The sequence below is a fragment of the Hypomesus transpacificus genome, chromosome 10 (assembly GCF_021917145.1).
Source record: "Hypomesus transpacificus isolate Combined female chromosome 10, fHypTra1, whole genome shotgun sequence".
Classification (NCBI taxonomy): domain Eukaryota; kingdom Metazoa; phylum Chordata; class Actinopteri; order Osmeriformes; family Osmeridae; genus Hypomesus; species Hypomesus transpacificus.
This window is the reverse complement of record NC_061069.1, coordinates 6086806-6109546: the sequence shown is the minus strand read 5'-3', so window position 1 is coordinate 6109546 and position 22741 is coordinate 6086806. Positions and strand designations below refer to the sequence as shown.

General features: G+C 49.3%; 3 protein-coding genes across 5 annotated transcripts; 2 read left to right on the top strand and 1 right to left on the bottom strand.

Moving 5' to 3' along the window:
* Nucleotides 1-915: 915 nt before the first annotated feature.
* LOC124472644 (fat storage-inducing transmembrane protein 1-like) lies at nt 916-3889 on the top strand. 2 transcript variants are annotated; one of them, XM_047027618.1, is made up of 4 exons: nt 916-2437; nt 2872-2933; nt 3042-3116; nt 3212-3889. In XM_047027618.1, exons 1-4 carry the CDS (start codon nt 2256-2258, stop codon nt 3460-3462), a joined length of 570 nt encoding a protein of 189 aa, XP_046883574.1. In that variant the 5' UTR covers nt 916-2255; the 3' UTR covers nt 3463-3889. The 2 variants fall into 2 exon arrangements, with proteins under 2 accessions (XP_046883574.1, XP_046883573.1); XM_047027617.1 differs by having other exon boundaries at nt 2872-3116; nt 3212-3888.
* A 60-nt stretch (nt 3890-3949) lies between these two features.
* Nucleotides 3950-8149, bottom strand: trnau1apb (tRNA selenocysteine 1 associated protein 1b). The gene is made up of 9 exons (XM_047028216.1): nt 7978-8149; nt 7436-7533; nt 7167-7266; nt 6633-6685; nt 6349-6480; nt 5770-5889; nt 5191-5452; nt 4909-4951; nt 3950-4607 (listed from the first exon to the last, which is right to left on the bottom strand). The coding sequence occupies exons 1-9, from the start codon at nt 8011-8013 to the stop codon at nt 4465-4467; spliced, it is 987 nt and encodes a 328-aa protein (XP_046884172.1). The 5' UTR covers nt 8014-8149; the 3' UTR covers nt 3950-4464.
* Nucleotides 8150-8552: 403 nt separating this feature from the next.
* Nucleotides 8553-22474, top strand: xrn1 (5'-3' exoribonuclease 1). 2 transcript variants are annotated; one of them, XM_047027743.1, is made up of 41 exons: nt 8553-8994; nt 9926-10158; nt 10264-10361; nt 10582-10691; nt 10857-10967; nt 11090-11175; nt 11307-11394; nt 11506-11674; nt 11804-11871; nt 12015-12158; nt 12288-12457; nt 12621-12710; nt 12804-12960; nt 13145-13264; nt 13347-13516; nt 14128-14245; nt 14371-14466; nt 14611-14714; nt 14804-14935; nt 15061-15223; nt 15322-15435; nt 15550-15648; nt 15749-15864; nt 15977-16123; nt 16231-16320; nt 16405-16540; nt 16721-16777; nt 16928-17060; nt 17193-17262; nt 17372-17561; nt 17733-17822; nt 17942-18028; nt 18118-18177; nt 18704-18775; nt 19068-19202; nt 19745-19877; nt 20079-20263; nt 20356-20469; nt 20577-20682; nt 20887-21047; nt 21167-22474. In XM_047027743.1, exons 1-41 carry the CDS (start codon nt 8920-8922, stop codon nt 21491-21493), a joined length of 5124 nt encoding a protein of 1707 aa, XP_046883699.1. In that variant the 5' UTR covers nt 8553-8919; the 3' UTR covers nt 21494-22474. The 2 variants fall into 2 exon arrangements, with proteins under 2 accessions (XP_046883699.1, XP_046883698.1); XM_047027742.1 differs by having other exon boundaries at nt 17730-17822.
* Nucleotides 22475-22741: the final 267 nt, after the last annotated feature.

The window sequence follows — 22741 nt, the reverse complement described above, 5'->3', positions numbered from 1 at the left end:
CCGTTTTTTTCTCAGCTCTGCTTTGTACTATGAGATTGGGTTGGGAATCTATTTCTGTTAAACAGACAGGGCATTTCTGGACAAAAGGCCATCCAAGATGCTAGATGAAAAGTATTATCTCTGAATACCTTACATGCCATTGTGTCGGGCTCCAGGTATAATGTATACCACATCTTATTGGATCATATGAAAATCTGTGCTGGCAACCCAGGCTCTAAGTTAAACAGCAATTCAAGACGGGTTAGCCCACAATGGCAGCTTTTGACCACACAGTAGCATTAATGCCACACCAGTCCACAAAATAGCCACCCTATCCATAGTCTTCAAGCAGAATCAGACCGTCACTCTCACACCTGCAGTCTCAATAGGGTGACTTGACTTTTTCTTCTACCAGTAGGTGACACCAAAGCTCTATAAATGTGGATTGCTTGAGTGGACTCTTAGGTCTGTGAGATCTCAATACAAATTGATGTGTTTTGATCACACGTTACCCATGGTGAAGCAGTGAAGGTTAAAAAGATCAGACCCCTTTAACTAGGTCCTTGAGTCATCAATTATTCTGTGAGATACAGTTACTTTTGAAAGGTAGCACTGTTGGCAAAATGTAAATTAATACAATTATACAAATCATTACAAACTCTGAATTAGCTAAATGTAAAATGCTTTTCATGAAAAGCCACGGTTAATGCACTTACTTGGGCGAACACAGTGTTACATTAAACAGCTCTCACATGAGATAATAATACATTGTCAGTAATTTAAGACAAAGGACTCTCATGGTGCGTTTGAAATTAGGTCATGGTTTATTTCAGACTTTCAAACCGCAGCCTTGTACATATTTATTAATGAGCACAGACATGGACACTAGTCCTGTCTGAAATACAAGAGCGAGAAATGGTAGACGTGGTGGAGGTGATGACAGAGGGAGCCGAGAGAAGGGCGACACAGAAAGAGAGCAGAGAAAAGCGGGGCAGCGATGGGCAGCAAAGAGAAGAACAGGAAAATACCTGGAAAGAGTGCGTGTAAAGTCGAGAGAAACGGGACAGCAAAAGAAGAATGGAGAGGGTTTGAGGACAACAGAAAGCGCGTGAGAAAGACAGTGAGCTGCAAGAGCGAGGGCAGTTTGAACAGAGGGAAAAGAGAGAGGCTTCCTGATTGACAGAGACAGGCCTCCGCACTGACAGCTGAGTCTAAGAATGGAGAGAGCAGCAGTGGGTGGGACGATGAGGGGGTAAAGTACAGAGGTTACAACTATAAATACACACACACACACCAGAAGAGACCTATTTATTTAGCCTTCCCCTGGCATTTAGACAGCAGAGGGGAGCACAACACACTCACGCTGTACATCCATTCAATACTGTTGACTAACAAAGTTGTTTGTGGTCATTTGAACTGATACCTTCAATAACTAAAATCTTGCGACATAACTTGGACATTTTTCAAGATTACTCTCTGGCGCCGTAAGTGCTCAGTCAGCATAACATCTCTCTTTCATGCTCATCTTCATAAGCCCCTGTAATCAGGTTCACACATTAGTTGCTGTGTCATTCGCTTCTGCATTCCCTGGCCTATGAACTTTGGTAATAGCAATGTGACACCCGCAAAGGGGGATGTATGGCAGGGAGCGAACATATGTCTGCCTGTGTTTGAGGGGGGTGGAGAGAGAGCAGGGAGAAGGGGAAACTCCACACTCACAACAGTTAGTGTCTGCAGGAACGGTTGCATGACCAGTGGGAAAAAGAGAGAGGGGGAAGAAGTGTGGCCATTTTAGATGACCACATTTCTGTCTGCGGTTCAGGGACAAGCTAGGCAGTGACCTCAACAAAAGGAACAGAAGAGGGGACACGAGTCAAGTCGCCAGAAAGGAACATCATACTTTTCTGCAAGACCTTCAACCAGATATAACTCAACTGAAATGAAGAGATTGTTGTAACAACTTAAATAGCAGGGCTTTTGAGGAATGGGACATTGACAGTGTATTGGATACAGGAAGTACATCTAACTGGAATATACAGTATGCATTCACATGAGTGATTCTACATTTGGAGTTTCTGAAATGCAAGTGATCAAAAACTGAAATTCACAAGCCAGTGTGCGAGGACACGTCTTCGTAAGAAGTACTTCTTGGATTACACCCCTGCATTCCAAGATTGGATAACTGACTGTGCTCAGTTTCTGGAAGGAAAGTCCACAGAGGCTTTGTTCCCCTTTTCTCCCTCTTTGGTTCAATCGTGATCCAGGTTTGATTCCAGATGTTTCTGAACACCATCCTGGTGGTGGTGACAGACCTGGCAGCAGGGTTGCTAGGCAACGTCTCTGTCCGCCGTCACTTCCACCTGCTGCTCACTGGTTGCCTGGTGATGTTTGGCCCAGCCCTCAGTCTCTGGGTGTCCCAATACAGCGTCTTTGCCAAGCGCACCCACTTCCTATACAGGTGAGGCCCACTTCCTGTAAACCTTGGGATCAGACTCAGACCACCCCAAAACAATCCTTATCTATCTGAGGGAGATGGGAATAACTACTGTAGCACTTGGATATTCTCAGATTGTACAGTTGGAACTACTTTCTTGATTTTAATGAGAATAATGTAACATCTCCATTAGTGGACTGGCGGTAAGACCAAGAAGTAAGGTTTAGGAGGGACCCTCACTAGTCAGAGTAAACACACCTGGGGGGCTTAGCTTAAGCCTGTACACCCATGGGTACTCCTAGAATTCAGGCAGAAATTATTGTTCTGGTTCTGTAAATACCACAATACAGTTTGTTGTATGTGTTTATGGTACCAACCGTTTGATAGATGTTTACTTCCTGTATCAGAATATGCTCAGTTTGTCTACTGTACCCAACTGCTACTCTTTCTTTCTCCAGGGGATTCCTGAGGTCTGGCTGGGGCTGGACCTGTGTCTTTGTCGGCTCCTTTGTCTTTCTCCTGTCCTTCTCAGTGCGACGATCCCTCGGTCTCTCCCTGCGCCACCTATCCAGGCTGGCGGTGGCAGGGGGCTTGTGGGTAGGATTCCGACAGCTGCTGGGATTATTGGAGAACGCCACAGGGAGCTGCTACGAGCCCCTGGCTTCCTCTCCGGAGGGCCAGGGAGGAGGCGCCAACGGCCAGCCTCTGCTGCTGCTCCGGGAGGGGGAGAGCAAGGCGGTGTGTGTGGGCTCGGGGATGCTGTGGCGGGGGTACGAGGTCTCGGAGGACACCTTCTTGCTCTGCCTCTGCTGCCTTATCTTGGCAGAGGAAACGGCTGTGTTTGGGCCTTATCTGACTCTGGGTGGGGCATCTGGGGCGCCATTGCGTCTGCTCTTTCTGTTTTGCGTGCTGCTGTTGTCACTCTGGATCTTCTTGTTGCTCTGCCTGCTAGCGTACTTCCCCCAGTTCCCCACACAGTTGCTGGGGGGTGCGCTGGGCTGCCTGACCTGGCGAGGGCTCTACCAGGGTTGGTACCGGATGGGGCCTAGCTGGTACTGCCCTGGGAGGCCCGGAGTGGGACTGCTTACCACCAAGGCTGGGCCCAAAGATGGAGGCACCAGCTAAAATCTCTTAACCCGATAACCTGTGCTGTGCTATGTAACCTGTGGTTATATAAGGATAAGGGACTTTAGATGTGAGGATGACTATTGTTTGATGAAAAGGCATATCCATATGGATGATAGACCATCATCATATGCAGAAACTCAAGGATTTATAACGACCCATATGAATGTGACATTAAAACCTACACTTTAAACTTGATGGTAATGCTTGCAAATATTATTCTGGCATCTCAGATATTAAAGGGGGAAGCAGCATCTCTGATTCAGAACAGGAATTGTTGGGAATTTTAAGGATATTCTGTTCAATATCAGAAACCCATACCCACAGAAAAAGTATTTCCAGTCTATTCTAATCCAAAGACAAGGTTCATTAAAACATTTAATTAAACAAACAAAAAAAACTTCTCAAATGTGCTTTTTCCAAAATAAGCTTTTATTAAAATTACTTCAAATGTCCCCAACATGACCAACAGCTAAAGAACATCAGGAAACAGTCGACAGCGAGAACACAAACAAAACTGATTACATGAATTGAAACTCCCCTCCCAAACAGAACTGCTAGAATATCCAATGAAAGAGTCATCACATGACCAGTCATATACATAAGACATTTGTTTGTCCAGGGAGCACAAACCAGAAAACTCCCCTTTTGAAATGCACTTCAAATCCAGAAAGATCATTCACATTCGCAATGTATAGCTTAAGTGAGCATCTGAGATATTCATAAAACAAAACAAGGGAAGATTCTGATACACAAAAATACGGTTCCAACAACTGGCTGCGTCAGCAATCGCTACCGTGTACAACATACAAAAAAAAGGCGTTTATTTGTGAGTCACTCATCCTAGAAAAAAGACATTTAATTTGATGGCGAGTTAAAGTGTAAATCACCAGGCTGGCAAGAGGAAGGCAGTCTGGAAGGAAGGATCATGAGGAGGAGAAAGGAAGGATGCTGGAGGTGATGGAGTCCAGCGGCTGCCAGTGACAGTTCATGAGAGCATCGTAGAGCTCCTCGCTGCGCTCCATGTACTCCTTGTTCATGGACGCCACGTCCAGGGGAGGGTTGGGCTCTGCAAGGGGAAGCAGAACATGTCACACTTTAGAGAAGAGTTCGATCACAGGAGACGAGCGGTTTCACAAGTGGGGGAAATTGTACAGAAGGTCAGTTCTGCCACTTGCCCTGATAGGCTAGAATAAGTCACCTGATGACACAGAAGGAGTATTAGTTCTAAGCGGGTGTAGAGAGACAGAGCCCAGACTGGACAGAGCCCAGACTGGATAGTGAGGAGTTGGAAACACGAGAAGTGTCATGTAGCAGGTTGTGTGTTGTGTAGTCAGGTTGGTGGTGCTGTGGACACACAAGGTGTTTACCTTCCGCCGTCTCTTCCTCTGCCTCCTCAGACTCCTGGGTTTGCTAGGAGAGAACAGGAAACAGTTCAGAAGTCTTCCGACCAACAGCGTGGGGGTCATTATGACTTGGTCCTTGGTCTTGTTGAGTCGGTTGTACATTTGTGATACGTGTAGAGTGAATAACACTATATCTACCCTCCGAGTGAGGCCCAATTTGGCTTAAAAACCCGAAACAACAACAACTGTGCACGTGACAAACTCAATCAGATCCACAACTTTCCTCAAATGTGTGCATGATCTCACCTCGGCCACCCCAGTCATGTCAGTGGGCATGGGAGGCATTCCCATGGGAGGGGGGGGTCCCATCATGCCATGGGGCCCAGGGGGAGGGTATCCATAGGGTCCATAGTTGTAGTTATAGCCATTGTTGTAGTTGTTGTAGTTGTTGTACTGGTCATAGCCCCATTGGGGGTAGTAGTTCTGACCGGACTGTTGGTAGTACTGCTGCTGCTGGTAGTTGTTATGGTAACCCTGGTTCTGACTGTGGTAATTATTCATCTTCTGGCTAGACGGGACAAAACCCAGGGAGAACAGATTTCAATGGAGACTAGAATACTGAAGGCAGTTTAGCTGGATGCAGAACTGAACATTAGTGGCTATAAAGCCAGGCTGGGCTGTCATGAACATATCATTAGCAGATGAAACTGCTCTGCACAAGTCACGATGACCATGCACCTAATCAAGCGTGCTTTGTATCTTGGAGAAGAGACAACATTAGCAGAGATTGTGTAGAGAACCCCATGCTTTGTACCAAAACATCTTTTGAGATCAAGTCTAGACTATTCCGATGGGGCTGTAGTGGTCCAGGAGACGTCTCCCTACCTCTTGTTGACGGCGATGCTGAGTCTGATGGGCTTGCCTCCCAGGCCAGAGGAGTTCTGGCAGTCCTCTATAGACTTCTTCTGCTCATTCTCGTCCCCAAACTTCACAAAGCCGTAGCCCCTGAGGGAGCAAGCACAGCGCTGAGTTTCTAGGCGTAACCTCCCATCTCCACACTCTCCATTATCATACGCATTCAAATAGGGAATACAAAATTAAACAAATATGGTATGGTAGAACTGAAACTTGGTTTTTTTACTTTTAATATGAGGTAGCATCACTTGAATTGTGAGTTGCTCTTGCTTTCCCTATATGGGGAAAACAATCATTTTAGCGCAAAAGGTCAGGAACAAGGTGTTGATATTCTCTTTGGAATGAAGACCAGAGGTGAACTCATACAATGACGCATCAGCACATCCCCACATACTGTTCCGCAAACCACTGACATAGATATGTGAAAATGTCATGGTGTAACAGCGAATTGTGAACCCAAATTCAGTTTCAAAGATAATTGGTTTCCATGAAGCTGACTGAGACCCTGTTGTCCAGGCGTAGGTGCAGACTACTCGAAGGTGCCCATACCTGGAGTTGCCAAACTGGTCTGTGACTACTTTGGCTCCCTTGCAGGATGGGTACTTCTTGGAGAAGAACTGATGAAGCTGGTAGTCGTCCACCTCCGAAGACAAATCTCCCACAAAGACCGAGAACTCTGGGCTAAAAACGAGAGAAAAGAACATCATCAATTTGAACCAAAAGTTGAGATAACACTTTATATCAGTGTATTGCTAATTTCTAAAGCTCAATCAGGACTATTACAACCACTACAGAAGCAGGTCAAACTGCCAATGAGAGAGAGGGTTGCTTACCCTGCCTCTGGCCTCTTCCCATAGGTCGCATAGTTTAACTTAAACTTCCTGGGCTGTATAGGAGAAGAAAGAGATTGTTAATGCCATCGCAGGGACACGTGCGTGTAGTAAGGACTTATATTGCTGGAGAATAGAGAGTAGTATTATTTTTGTTGTTATATGGTGCTTGTTTACATACCTCCACCACCCCGTACAGCCTTTATCCCAATCCTCAGTTAGTTCCTAACAGAGTTTATTCACCAGCTTCAAACAAAATCATTTTACAAACAAACCTCAACCACCTTAATTATCAGATGAGGGAGATAACGGAGCTTAGTAACTTGGCTGTCAGGACAGTAAGTAACACTGGCCCATAATACAGGACGGTTCTCGTTTTAACAAGGCAAGGTGGAGGCCAATGCTAGTGAAGCTCCGCTGTCAACAAAATAATTATTTGACAAAAGTAGGAAACAAAAGGTGGCTGGTTGTTCCACTTTTATTTTATTGAAAGGAATACTATTCAACGACAAAGCTCCTAGTTATTATCATGCTCACCGGATTTGATGCAGGAACAAGCTTCCCATTCAGTCTGTGGACGCATCTGTCAACACTCGGCTCGTCGGACATCTCTACGAAGCAGTACCCAGCTGAACCACTGCAGGAGACGGACATAGGCAGATTAGACAAAATCACACACACTTTTTAGTTCATAAACAATAAAATTCAGACAGAAGGAAATGGATAATGCTGAAACCAACACAATGCTCACCAGATCCATTCAGGACTCCTCAGAACCAGTAATAGTACAGTACAAGATAACTTACCCAGTTACCCTGTGCGTAATTATTTTTACGCCATACGCAGTTTCTCCCATAGTGCTGAAGGCTGCTTTTATGAAATTCTCGTCCATGTATGGGTCCAGCTGCAAACACAACGAGATGCTCATTAGCCAATATGTCAATGGAGCAATTTGTGGAGTCTGAAGACCTGGTGGCGGAGGTGAGCCACTGCTCGGTATGGCCGCGGCCATTATATATACAGACGTTCAGAAGGCGGCGGCGATGCATGTTCAGGAAGTAGGTTGGCTAAAACCGTGCTAGTCTAGCTAGGATTACATAACAGTTGTGTAACCCAAAATACATACTGAGTGCACACTATTCATCACACTGCTGCATTTAATTTATTTCGTGCATAAAAATTCAACACTGGGTGATTTCACATGATACAGTACTGTAGGCAACAGGCAAGTTGGCAAAAACGTATTGGCCCAGATAGCTAGCTCTAGCACTGACTGTACAGTAAGACGACGGTCGTTAAGCAACCAAACCAAACCTGTACCGTAATAAACAGATAGGGTTTAACTTACATCACCCATCCAAAGGCTTGTCATTCTATTGAACATCGTGTTGGTATTTTGAAGGATCCGGTTAAAAAAACAACAATCTTTAATAGGGCGCAACGCGAGCTCGTGGATGACCGAATGGCTGCCCGCCTGGCTAGATTTAGCTTCCTTGTTGTGCGCATAGGTTGTGCGTCTCTCAAACGACGCACTGCAGTTGCCAGTTTACTTCCCCTTTTCAAGGTGTTCATAACCCCCATATAAGGGTTGCCACTGACACACACGACCACTATCAGAAGAGATTACCTAATAATTTATTCATATATACATATATGACATATATTTTTATAACAACTAGTACAGTAGCTTGTTGTCTATCTTTACTCACCAGAAAGAGCGCAATTATTACTTTATCATAATGTGTTCTCTGGTTTTATCGTGTCTACGTTACTCATCCTGCTAAATTCACACAAGAAAGGAAATGTCAACTATATCAATGTGCCAGTTGTTTTGAAGGCTTTTTAAATGCTTTAAAAGTCTCAAAAGAACTTAAACATTAATGACTTTAAACTCCAGTGCGTTTTGAATCCAATCCTAGAATCAGACACAATTAAGAACAGAGTTGCATGAACGTGTATTTAAGAAGCTGGAAGATAACGCTCGGATTCGAATTAAACAACATTAGTCTACGTATTTATTCAATTATATGTTAAAAGGTTCATTTATTTTGCCACTCAGAAGTCATGTTTTGTGTGTGGTTATTGGCCGCCGTCACGTATTTCTCACGTCGTCCCGCCCGGACTCGTTTACTGATTGGACAGTGACTAGCTGACTGTTGTCACAGGCTAGTAGCTACACTACTTCAGAGACAGACTCCGTATCCTAAGCAACTTCTCATGTTACTTTAGATATCTCTTCACATTACCTAACTGTTTTAATTTGATTTAAAGGGAAGAGTTTGAGGTGACGATGGGAGTGCCGAAATTTTATCGATGGATTTCGGAGCGATACCCCTGCCTGAGCGAAGTTGTCAAGGAACACCAGGTATATTATTGATGCTAACAAGCTAAATATAGCAGGCCGAGTTACACCAGCTTCACTGCCGCTCCACGTAATATGTTAGCCACCTAGCCAGGTCAGCTATCCTGGCTTGCTTTAGTTACATCATAGTCTGCTAAATAAACACGTCAATGTCTTGTCTAAATCTGGAGATGGCTAGTGCTACTGTATCTTGCCAACGTTAGTATCCGAGTCTAGCTAGCGTATGTAATATGGCATTTTTTGTGTTATTTGCTGTTTTGTTGTTAGCGTAGCTAACTGGCCAAGTAGCTCACTAGTGGTAGTGCTGGCTCTGTTGAGTTTGCTTTGTTCTGTTCATCAAGCTGGTACTTTCCAAGGTACAAACAAATCACAGCCAACTGCTTGTCAGAACAGAATGTGCTTCTTTTTACGGCTACCCTGCAGCTAAAACACGTCAACATGAGTAATGTCGTGAACTACCAATGGTAGTAGTACCATATAACTAGAGCTAGCCTGGTTCAATGTAGACTTTGTCTACCTGATGTTCTTGAGTTGCATTTTTATAATGGGAGTAGTCGATTACAGACGGATGAAACACACATTTGATCAAAATAACATGCCTCTGTCAGAGCGTGAGCTCTTACTAATATTTATAGTAGTGTAGATTCATATACACATGTACTTGTAACGGTACATTTCACGAAAATTATGACCTACAGTACCTTTGCTTAACCTTAGCCAGCAAGCGAGGGGTAACATCTATTGTTATTATTAGCTCAGTAATAATATTACTGGGTTAACTGCCTAACATTTTGGCTACATCAAAAAATAACACGAAATCTATACGTTACACACATTATCTAGTAGTTATATTTGTTACTGAAATAACAAGCAGGCGAGAATATTATCGTAAATGACCTTTGACTTATTCCTCCTACTCTCTTGTGTAATTCAGATTCCAGAATTTGACAACCTGTATCTGGACATGAATGGTATTATCCATCAGTGTTCCCACCCCAACGATGAGGACGTCCACTTTCGGATCTCAGAGGAGAAGATCTTTGCAGACATCTTCCACTATTTAGAGGTGCTGTTTCGAATTATCAAGCCCAGGAAGGTGTTTTTCATGGCTGTGGATGGGGTAGCTCCTCGTGCCAAGATGAACCAGCAGAGAGGTCGCAGGTTTAGGTGAGCCCTCACGGATGAAAGACTGGATCATTTCTTCAATGCTGGGTCTGTATTTGCTCCTGGGCAGTAAAGTAAATTTCCGTCCTGTTTGTTTTTGTTGGACAGGTCGGCCAAAGAAGCAGAGGACAAGATAAAAAAAGCTCTGGAGAAAGGTGAAGTCCTCCCGACTGAGGCTCGCTTTGACTCCAACTGTATCACCCCAGGTACTGGAACCTCTTTAATTTGTCATCTTCCCTTCATCCAGCAATCCATCCACCCACCCACATACTGACCTGCCTTCCCCCTAAAAGCATCTTTCCATCCAAACACGCAATGACCCTTTTCTTTTTCCTATCTCCTCCCACCCACCTACCTACCTCAACCCTCATCCACACATCCATGCATCTGTCTGTGACTAAAAGCCTCATCTCTGCTGTCCTTTAGGAACTGACTTCATGGCCCGACTACAGGAGCAGCTCAAGTATTTTGTCAACAACAAAGTGTCCACAGACCACAACTGGCAGGGTGTGAACGTCTACCTGTCTGGCCACGAGGTGGGGGTCACTCACGTGTTTGGTCACTATACCCATTCACCTGCTCCATTATTCCGTTTGGATGTACTTCCATTAGTGCTGTGTAGGAATGAGACGTGCAACTGTTTGATCGCACCTGGAGAAGTCCCGACCGTGACTGTGTTTTGTGTCTGCGTATCCCCCCAGACCCCTGGAGAGGGAGAGCACAAAATCATGGAATTCATCCGCTCAGAGAACTCCAAGCCGGGACACAACCCTAATACGCGCCACTGCCTGTATGGCTTGGACGCTGACCTGGTGGGTGGTAGTGAATGTGTCATTTATTTTCAGTAGTTTATGTGGTTGATTGTGTTTGTGTGTTCATAAATATGAAATGCCGTTTGTTTTATTCCCCCGATGCTGATCTTCTGACCTCCTAGATGATGTTGGGCCTCACCAGTCACGAGCCTCACTTCTCACTCCTCAGAGAAGAGGTCCGCTTCGGAGGGAAAAAGAACCAAAAGAGGTGCGTTTGTGTGTGTGTGTGTTCGATGTGTGTGTGTGTTCGATATGTGTGTGTGTGTGTGTGCTCAAGTTATGATTTATGACAACCTAGTCCCTTTTATATCTCAATTCTTCTTTCTTCTCCTACCGTAGGATAACCGCCCCAGAGGAGACCACCTTTCATCTGCTACACTTGTCCCTCATGAGGGAATACATCGACTACGAGTTCTCAGACCTGAGGGTGAGCCACACACTGCCGTAACTGTGTACTCGTGCGTGCGCTTGATCACGATGCTGGGTTGCATCACGGTTTGCGCCTGTGTTATATGTCCCCCCCCCCCCCTCCCTTCAGAAAAGGATCTCATTTGAGTACGACCTGGAGCGGATCATCGATGACTGGGTCCTCATGGGCTTCCTGGTGGGCAACGACTTCATTCCTCACCTTCCTCATCTTCACATCAACCACGACGCCCTGCCGCTCCTCTATAGGACCTACATCAGCGTGCTGCCGTCGCTGGGGGGTGAGGGCACGCGCACGCACACACACACGTCTTCATCAAACCTACCAACCATGCCTGTTGAAAGCGCTACACAGAATCTCATGCACAGTGTAGTCCTCATGTAACTGTGTTGTTGGTCGCGTCCCTCAGGCTACCTCAACGAGAATGGTCATCTGAACATGGGCAACTTTGAGAAGTACCTGGAGAAACTCTCCGAGGTGAGGTCCCCTTCCTGGAGGCGTCACGGGACTGACCAGACTGGTGACGTCCGTGTAGAGAAGGACAGAATTACCAAACAAGGATATGTTTAGGGAGGCATTGTGTTGTGAGAATGTCAACGGGACCTTTCTCCTCCCTCCAGTTTGACCGGGACCACTTCAACGAGGTGTTCGTGGACCTCAAGTGGTTCGAGAGCAAGGTGGGGAACAAGTATCTGAACGAGGCGGCGGGGCTGGCTGCCGAGGAGGAGGCAGCGATGAGCAAGGACAAAAAGAAGAAAGACAAGGTGAGGGGAACTCACACACAAACACGTTTATACAAAGTAAACACACAGACATCCGTACAAAACCACAAAATGCTCCGTGTGCTGAAGACTTGCGTGTTTACGCACGTGTGTGTGTGTGTGTGTAAGCAGGAGAGCGCCATGTGTCTGGCGGCTCTAGACGAGGTCGCGGGAAGGGGCGGAGCTCCCGGCCGCTCCGCCGCAGAGGAGGAAGGCGAGGAGGAAGACATGTTTGAAGCGGAGTTCCGCCAGTACAAACGCACCTACTACATGACCAAGATGGGGGTCGACGTAGTCTCGGAGTGAGTCTATAGATAACGCCATGGCTTACCCTTATGCATGCCCTTGAGTAAGACACTCAATCACCCCCCCACCCCACATTGTCCGAGGTTTCACCACTCCCACTTAGAAAGCTTAGATCGTGCGATTCCAACAGTGTTCCCTTACATACCTATTCCTTTTCAGTGAGTTCCTGGCCAGTCAGGCACGGTGTTATGTGGAAGGAATCCAGTGGATTCTTCACTACTACTACCACGGAGTGCAGTCCTGGAGCTGGTACGTGTGGTCGCAGTCGGTATTCAGGGGTCACTGTTTTGTAACGTGTGTGTGTGTGTGTGTGGCTGACCATCCGTCTGTGTGGGGCTGCAGGTACTACCCACACCACTACGCCCCTTTCCTGTCTGACGTGCGGAACATTGCGGAGCTCCAGTTGACCTTTGACATGGGCCAGCCCTTCATGCCCTTCCAACAGCTGCTGGGAGTCCTGCCTGCCGCCAGCAAGGACCTGCTGCCCGAGTGCTACAGGGTAACCCCCCCTCTCTCTCTCTTCCTCTCTCTCTTCCTCTTTCACTCTCTATCTATCTCTCTCTCTCACTTTACTCAAACCCTTGCCTGTTGTGCCGGTTACCCAGTAAGAGAACGCTGCATGTCTAAACTGGTGCACAGTGGGGAGGTCCTTGTTCACGTCCTGCTGGCCTGTGTGTCCGTAGCACCTGATGACCTCAGAGAGCTCCTCCATCATCGAGTACTACCCTCTGGACTTCAAGACGGACCTCAACGGCAAGCAGCAGGAGTGGGAGGCTGTGGTGCTCATCCCCTTCATAGACGAGGTACACACACACACACACACCCACCTTTGTAGTTCTACAAAGGGATGAAGAACAGGCTGTTTGACCCTGTGTTGTGTTTCAGAGGTACTTGCTGGCAGCGATGGAGCCGTACAATGATAAGATGAGCAAGGCAGAGAAAGGCAGGAACCGCCACACGGAGTGTGCAGTGTACACCTACGACTCTGAGCTGGACTACCCCTACGCCTCCCCCCTGCTCCAGCTCTTCCCCAACATAACACACTGCCACGTCAGGTAACTGTCCTCACCCTCTCACCCACACTGTGTCACTCACCCTCTCACCCACTCTGTGTCACTCAGCCTCTCACCCACTCAGTGTCACTCAGCCTCTCACCCACTCTGTGTCACTCACCCACTCAGTGTCACTCACCCTCTCACCCACTCAGTGTCACTCACCCTCTCACCCACTCGGTGTCACTCAGCCTCTCACCCACTCGGTGTCACTCAGCCACTCAGTGTCACTCACCCTCTCACCCACTCAGTGTCACTCACCCTCTCACCCACTCGGTGTCACTCAGCCTCTCACCCACTCGGTGTCACTCAGCCTCTCACCCACTCAGTCTCCCTCAGCCTCTCACCCACTCAGTCTCCCTCAGCCTCTCACCCACTCAGTCTCCCTCAGCCTCTCACCCACTCGGTGTCACTTACCCTCTCACCTACTCAGTCTCAATCACCCACTTTGTCTCACTCACCCACTTACCGGTTTGACCTCTGACACATGCTCTCACCTTTCCAAAACCACGCACACTTGCACACACGCTCACGCTGTCTTAACAGCACCACGCGCACGCAGCCGTGGTCCTGTGGCGCTAACGCTCCGTGCTGCTGCTGTTGTTGTTGGGCAGGCAGACGCCCATCCCCATGGAGGCGTGGCACGTGCCGTTAGACCACGTGGGGCGCAGCATCGACAGAGGGGCGCTCTACTTCTGTGGTTTCCCCACCCTGCAGCACATCCGCCACAAGGTACACCCCGCTCTGGTGTCTGGGGTGGGTTACGGGCTTGTTCCATACGCTGTGATCTCACTCTCTCTCTGTCCCTGTATCTCTCTGTGTCTCTCTGTCTCGCTCTCTTTATGGCGGTCTCTCAGTTCTATAAGAAGAAGAATGGAGTGGTGGTATTCCAGCAGAGCAGTAGAGGAGAGAACATCATGCTGGAGATCCTGCCCAGCCAGGAGGGGGAGCCGGTAAGCGCACACACACACACACACACACACACACACACACACACACACACACACACACAGAGAGTCTCTCTCTAGGACCCGTGGTGAAGGCCATCCACAGGCTGTTAGAGTTGACTGTGATCTTATCCCCCCCATCCCCCCCAGGTGTGTGACAATGTAGCGGCCCAGGTTCTGGGACGGTCGATCTTCGTCAACTGGCCCCATCTAGAGGAGGCCAGGGTCATTGCAGTGTGTGACGGGGAGACCAAGTAAGACTGGGCTCCCACGGACATTTCCATATAAAACCCCCTTCTTTGTCAACACTTGTGAGTGGTCCTTGATGTGTGTCCATCTGTAGGTTCTGTCTGGAGGAGCCTGCAGGGGTGCAGCGCCTGTACGAGGAGGGCACGCCCCCACCCACCAAGGTCATGTACCTCAGTGACAAGGAGCAGAAGGACTGGGTGAAGGATGTCCAGGGCATCACAGAACAGTAAGACACACACACACCTATCCAAACAGCAACGGGGGTTTCCAAGTGCTGGCTTTGCCTAGATCGACCAACTATGTTCATTTCCGACGACATAAAGTGTCTCTTCTCCTTCCCCCCCACTCCAGTTTTAACAAGCGCAAGGGCATCGTGGTGAATGAGACGTTTGTGCTGCTGTACGTCCAGCAGCTGACAGGCAGGAAGTACGTCCCTGGTCAGTCCGGGGAGGTGCACCTGGAGAAGCAGTGGGCCAAGCAGGCCCTGCCCTTCGCCTACCAGACAGTGGTCAAGGTACACCCACACACCCTTGCCGCTCGGGTCATGGTGCAGCCCTGTGTAATGTTCATCTTTTCACTCAAGCTTCCTTCCCCTCATTCTCTCTCTTCCAGGATATCAAGGCCTTTGACTCCTCTCATTCTCGCTTCAAGACCCTGGAAGAGCTGTTTCCCCCGGCAACATCTGTGTTTATGGTCGGGAGCCCTTACTACGGAGCCATGGGAGAGGTCTGCATCACTTCCTGGTTCCTCAGTACTTCCTGGTTGGCCCAGAGGAGAACCACCAGTATGTATATCCAGTCTCAGAATCCCCACTCACTACTGTTCCCCATTGGCCCTCAGGTGCAGGAGTCCAGTGATGTCATCAAAGAAGGACGGGTGAGGGTGGTATTTACTGTACCTCATGAACCTCAGCTAGAAGCCTTGATACAGAACCAGCATGTAAGTAGCACACACACACACACACAGAGGCATACCTAACTGCAGGCACACACACACTCATCCACTGTAAGCTCTCTCTCCCTGCCTCTCTCTCTAACAGAGATACTGTGTGAAGTACAGTCCTGGATACTTTGTGGCCTCCCGCCTCGGAGTCACCAGTTACCTCGTCTCCCGCTTCTCAGGAAGCATCTTCATCGGCCGCGGCTCCAAGAAGAAGTGAGTTGTTCGTCCAATCGGCATGGGTTGGACTCGTGACCCATTTCTCCTGATGTGGCTGCAGCCAGCTGACGCCCGGTGCCTCTGTGTCCCCCCTCTCTCTCTCTCCCAGCCCGCACGGGGAGCAGAAGGCCAACGTGGGGCTGAACCTGAAGTTCAACAAGAAGAACGAGGAGGTTCCCGGCTACACCAAGAGAACCGAGAAGGAGTGGCTGTACTCTCCTGCCGTGGAGGAACTCCTGTCTGAGTACCTGGACAGGTACACACACGCTCGACGCCTGGCTCTGGTTTGGAGTTTCCCCCTCCGTCCCTCCACCCAAGGAACTTTGCGCTGTCTACAAGCCTGGTGTTTGTCGCCCCCTGCAGGTTCTCAGAGGTGTTTGACCTGGTGTCCAGGAACAGCCACGACGATGTGTTCTACGAAGATGACATCTGGCCAGGGGAGGACCAGAACGGGTACAGGACGTCATGGTCACTAAAACACACACACGTGTATCAGAGCAGCCAGTGATGGTGTTGGCTGCCATGTTGTGTCCGCAGGGCGGAAAAGGTCCAGGAGATCACTTCCTGGTTGAAGTCGCACCCCGTCAGCTCTGTGTCCCGCTCGTCCTGTGACCTGCAGGTCCTGGACACGGGCATTGTGGAGAAGATCGAGGAGGAGGTGGAGAAGGCAAAGGTGAAGCACACACAGCCATCCTACATAGACACAACCACCTCTTCATGTATGTACTTGATGGTCATTTACCCCTGTCTCTCTCTCTCTCTCTCTCTCTCTGTGTCTCTCTCTCTCTCTCTCTCTCTCTGTGTCTCTCTCTCTCTCTCTCTGTGTCTCTCTCTCTCTCTGTGTCTCTCTTAGGTGAAGAAGAGCAGCAAGAAAGTGCGTGTGACAGTGAAGCCACATTTACTGTTCAGGGTGAGTGTTTCTCTCTACTCGAACACTGTTTAGTCCTTCATTCATCTGGGAGGGAACGCCATTCCAATGTGTTTACATAAACATGGATTTATAAATGGTCTCTCTTTGTGTGTGTGTGTGTGTCTCTCTGTGTGTGTGTGTGGCTCGTAGCCTCTAGAGCAGCAGCATGGCGTGGTTCCTGACCCAGATGCAGAGTACCATCTGTTTGACCGCGTGGTCAACGTCAGAGAGAGCTTCTCTGTCCCTCTGGGCCTCCGAGGAACTGTTATCGGCATCAAGGGAGGTGAGTGGACAACTCACACACATGCACACATCTGTCACCAGCACACACGCATACCTGCCACCCATACCCACACACACGTCACCCATACAGACCATCCCCTGCAGACTGTTTCTAAAGTGTTATTGTGCACAGCGGAGCGCGAGGCGGAGGTCCTGTACGAGGTGATGTTTGATGAGGAGTTTGCTGGAGGACTCACCATCAGGTAATATCTCACCTAAACATGACGGCAGGACAGAAGCAGAGGGGCTCCGTGTTTGACCTCTGGAACACAGGGCTCAGTGTTCTGACGTGTGTGTGTGTGTGTCTCCCAGGTGTGCGGTGGGGCGGGGCTACAGGCTGCCGCCCTCGGCCCTCATGAACCTGAGCCACGGCGTGAGGGTGGAGCAAGGCTCTCACAAGCTCACTGCCATCGTCAAGCCCCAGCCATCCTCGTCTCACGCTCACAAAGCCCAGCTGGTCGGCCTGAACCACTCCCCGCGCTCTCCGTTTGTACCCACTCAGGTACGACCACACCCCCTAGTACCCACTCAGGTACGACCACACCCCCTAGTACCCACTCAGGTATGACCACACCCCCTAGTACCCACACAGGTACGGTCACACCCCCTGTTGTTGTGTTCCTCATCCTGTATCTCTCTCTCCTCTGTGTGTCCTCCCCCTCTCGCTCAGCAGCAAAATGGCAGACAGAACTTCCTCAGGAATGAATCTCAGGGAAACAAGAACTCGCCGCATAAAGCCCTCAGCCACAAACACCAACCCAAGGTACATGTCTGCCCGTCCGTAGGCAACTAAGGAGGTGACCATGTTAGCTGAGTAACGAACAAAATCTCAAAACCTAAAGAAGTCAACAAACCCACCCCACTCTCTCCTGGTGCGTGTAGGGTAAGGACGAGGAGTTCAGCAATGTGTGGCAGGCTCTGCAGAGCACTGGGCCTCCACAGAAACCTCCAGCTCACTGGCAGAACAATGTAAGTCCAGAAAGTGTGTGTGTGTGTGTCGCGCTTGCCTGTTTGCCTGATCTGACCCGTCCCTCACGTCTCACATCCGTCACAACCAGGAAGGACAGTTCCAGCAGGGCCTGAATCAACAACAGCAGCAGCAGCCCCACAACAAACCTGTGAGTGTCTCTCATCACCTAGCCGGCCTTCTAACACACACATCTAGCCCTCCCAAAGAGACAGCAATGTCTTTCACCTCACTGGAGGAGAGGATAGGAGTGTTCAAAGTGTGGGTGTGCTGTGATGGTTTCTCTGACTCTGACACCTTAGCGATGTTTCCTGGTTAGGCTCCTCCCCCTCTAGACACCACACCCCCCCCTGAACCGGCTCCAGAGAACTGCGACTCCCATGAACCTCAGCTGTAGGCCCCCAGAAGTCCCCAGTCTTACTCGTCCGCACGTAACCGGACTGTAGACCAGCAGAAACGCGTCAATAAATGAGCTTCCTATGAACATCCACTGGTGCAGGGTTCCTTATTGGATTTAGGAGCATGTCAGCGTACTGTCACAAGGCACTTCAGATCACCAGTCCGTCCTGTGTGTGCGTGGGTGCGTTTTTTTTCATGTGAAAGACAGGCTGACACATTGTGTGTGAGAGAGGAGCTGTTTGTGTGTGTGTGTGTGTCCTAACTGTGTCATTTTACAGGGTCCTGCGGGCAGTATCCGACTCCTGAAGAGAAATGAAGATGTCAACTCTGTGTTTGGTGCTCAGAACAAGGTACTGTTCAGAACTGCCTGCATGTCAGATGACCCACACATATTACATTTTCATTTAGCAAATGCTCTTATCCAGAGCGACTTACAGTAAGTACAGGGACATTCTCCCTGAGGCAAGTGAAGTGCCTTGCCCAAAGACACAACATATTTTTGCACGGACGGGAATCGAACCGGCAACCTTCTGATTGATACCCTGATTCTCTAACCGCTTAGCCATCTGACTCCTCATATATATCATATCATAGTTCAGTGTCCTCTCTGCCCATATACCAAAGCATGTTTCTCTCCCTCAGCCCTCCACAGAGTTCGAGGAGTTGATTGCCAACCTGAAGATCTCCAAGGGCAACGAGCACACTCCTCCCCCTCTTCCCAAGCCGGAGCCAATCAACCAATCAGACGGCCCGCTGTCTCCCCAGTCATTTGCCATGGTACGTGTAAATCGGGCTGGAGGATGGATTAGGCTACATTTATCAGTGGTCCCAGAAATCGCTGACAGACGGCAGACATTACGTGCACACAGGAATAACAAACCACCTTGCACGCCTCAGGACTTTGCACTTTGCACAGTTGGACCACACCATAGCAAAAATAATGGAATTGACCACAGTCAAGGGTGTGACATTTCTTAACGTGAGAAACCACTTTTGTGAGACATTTAAAACATTCACAGTGTTATTTATGAGACGAACACCCACACACCCAGGACATTGAAGCAGCTTGAAGGGCGATCACTGTAGCCCTCTCCTGACGGCATGTGTAACACGTGCCTCCCTGAGCTGTGGGGAGTCAGGCCTGTGGTCTGGCTCATCATCTGGCTGTGGTGGAGGGAGTCTCTGACCATGGACAGCCTCAGCCTAGGACCCTGATTCATTTGTGGCAGCTTATTGGCCAGTGACGAAGTTGATCTAATTCTCACTGGCTGTAAGTTATGGATGTGTCGCTATATGATTGGTTGTTTTCCTCTGCGCAGAAGGGGACTCTGGTCCTGAAGGAGATGCTGAAGATCGACAGCTCTGGGACAGGAAGTCCCGCCCAGGAGCCTGCTGGCTCCGCCCCCTTGGCCAGCCAGCAGCACAACAAGAAGCGAGCCACCAAGAAGCTGGGTGAGGACCCTGCTGTTAGAGTAGCAGTATGTTCACCCCCACAGGGGGGAGGGAGGGAGGGGCATACATCCTTCCTGTCAGTCTTGTATGGATATCACACATGAGCAGCCCTGGTCTCTGCCAAGTGCTACTGGTTAGGAAGAGTTATCACGCCATTTTTTACTCTTTCCTTACCTGTTCTCTCTGTCCGTCCCCCACCAGCTGCGAGGATGAATGCCCCCCAGGGAGACTCCATGTTACCCCCAGGGACAGGAGGAGGAGGGGGGGGGCTGGCGCCCCCCATGGCCCCCGCTGCCATGGTTCCCAGTGTGGCCTCAGAGCTGGCCAGGATCTGTGTGGGTCTGGGCATGGCTCCACCAGACTTTACTGTCCTCCGCAACAGACAGGTCAGAGGCAGCCCCACACACACACACACACACACACACACACGAGTGTGTATGAATCCACAGAGGGTGCTGAGCTGTGCTGTGTCCTGCAGGGTCTGGTGGTGTGCCAGGTGAAGCTGTCTACTGGCCTGATGGTCCACGGCCCTCAGTGCCAGTCGGAGAACGATGCCAAAGAGAAGGCTGCCCTGTTCGCCCTGCAGCGCCTGGTCAGTTCTGGCTCTGCCTGTCTTCCGTACGGAATCTAAGGTCATTTTTAGAGTTTTGCGGTTGCAATCTCCTCATCTCGTGCGTGTGTTTTCTCCTGTGTTGGTAGAACTCTGTGGGCTCTGGGTTCCCCCTGCCCCCTCCCCTGTTCCCTGGCATCGGGCAGATAAGACCCCCCCCTCTGGGTCACATGCCTCCTGTCTTCAACCAAGCAGGTGAGAGCTCTGGGCGACAGGTAGAGATGACACTGGGGGGGAGGAAAAGGGTTTCTGAACATTGTTCTTTTCTGAATCTCCCTCCCTCCTGCTCTCTCTCTATCACCCCTCCCTCCTGCTCTCTCTCTATCACCCCTCCCTCCTGCTCTCTCTCTATCACCCCTCCCTCCTGCTCTTATGTCTCTCCCTCCCCCCTCCCTCTAGGTGCTCTCCTGATGCCCCCCCAGGGCTACGGCCCCCTCCACTGGGGGATGCCCATGCCCCCCCACCAGGGCCAGCCCTTCTACGGGGGCACCTTCCCCGGTGCCAGGCCCCAGGCCCCAGCCATGCCCATCGGGTCGCACAACCAGTTTGTCCCTCTGCAGGTGAGACGTCGAAAGGCCAATGGGCATGCTTCATGTGTGAACACCAAACGGGGCCTTTTCCACCGTCACAGTGTTCACCGCGGGAACCTGGTCTCTCTTTTGACCCCCCCCCCCCTCAGGTGACTAAGAAGAGGGTGTCATCCGGGAGGAAGAGCCAGGAGCCGCGGGAGTTCTACAGCGCCGCCCACACAGTGGCCAGGAACCAGAACCAGAACCCGGCCCAACCACAGCCCCCCTCCCCAGCCACCACGCCCTCCAAGACTCCGCCTCCGTCCAGCCAAACCCCCCCAGACATGGCCATGTCGGCGTCCAGGTCCCCCTCCACCCCCCAGGCGTCGCGCCAGAACCCCTCCACCCCCGGGTCGGGACACACCCCCGGCTCCGCCTCCAAAAGGAAACACAGGAAGCTGGCGGTGAACTTTGAGGCGGCCAAAGTCACCGAGTGACTCGGCTTCTGCTGGGGTTTTGTGTCGTTGGTTTTTATAAATCTGGTGTTTTGTTTTGGGGCCTGCGAGGAGCAGGTGTTTTCAGTGCACTACCGTCTCCAGCCTCTACTGTACTGACTGAGGGACGTGGCTGTAGTTTAAGACAAAGCTCCAGTACTTCCCTATGGGGAGGAGGGAAAAGAGGGGATAGTAACCATGGCAATAAGGACTAGGCCCAGACTGGGCCAGGTGTTTATTTGTGTTGGTGTGTTGGTTTGTCCCATGGACACTGTGTGTGTGTGTGTGTGTGCGTGTGTGTGTGTGTGTGTGTGCGCGTGTGTGTGGGGCATGGTCTCCTCATGCAGATGGCATTCAGACACACGGGGTTCGTTTCAGTTGGCCAATTCTAGTAAGACCTTGTAACCAAGGAGCAAACCTATTTTTTATCTACACCTCTTATGTTCCATATATTTGTTGTCAAATGTTTGGGTCTTTTTACGATGAGTTTTTAAAAAAGATGCGGTTTTATGGTTTTGAATTGGCAACAAATTTGAAATCCACCAGTGCAGTATCATCATGCCATCAACTACCTACATGTACATCTACACCAGTCTAACGAGCAGACACTGAAGTTGGACACGCACATCATCATTGTTTTTAAATACCTGCCAAACACACACTCACACGTTTTGTTTTGTTGCATTTAAATCACCAATTGGTTTACTGCCCCGATAAATGTAATCCCCAGAATCAATGGACTTTCAAATAGTAAATATCTCATCACATGAATTTACTATAATTTCCTGTGAATTCTACCATCGACTCAGAGCATCTTAAATAGGAGCCTTTACATCAAACAGGCAGGAGAAGATTTTAATTTACTTTTTTTTTTTTTTTTACCCTATTTTCTACATTAATTGTTCTTTCTCAGACATGTGACCACGTGACTTTTGTATTCTGCTGCAATTTCAATAAAAGCCTTAAAACATGGTTCAATAAAAACTGGTTCTGGGACCATATATTTAAACCAGCCTTGGATATTCTGGGAAAATAATATTTACAGACAAAAATGTGAATTTGACACATAACCTTACTCACCACACTAAGCCTGAAGTGGTAGTGTATGGTGGACTCACTGTGTGCACAGGAGATGAGGCTGGCTCCAACTGACGTTTCCTCAAAGACAATCTCAGTGTTGAATAGAATTACCCGGAAAGCAGCCAGCCAGCTACATTCTTGTCATACACGCATGCCTGTTGGTGCATGCAT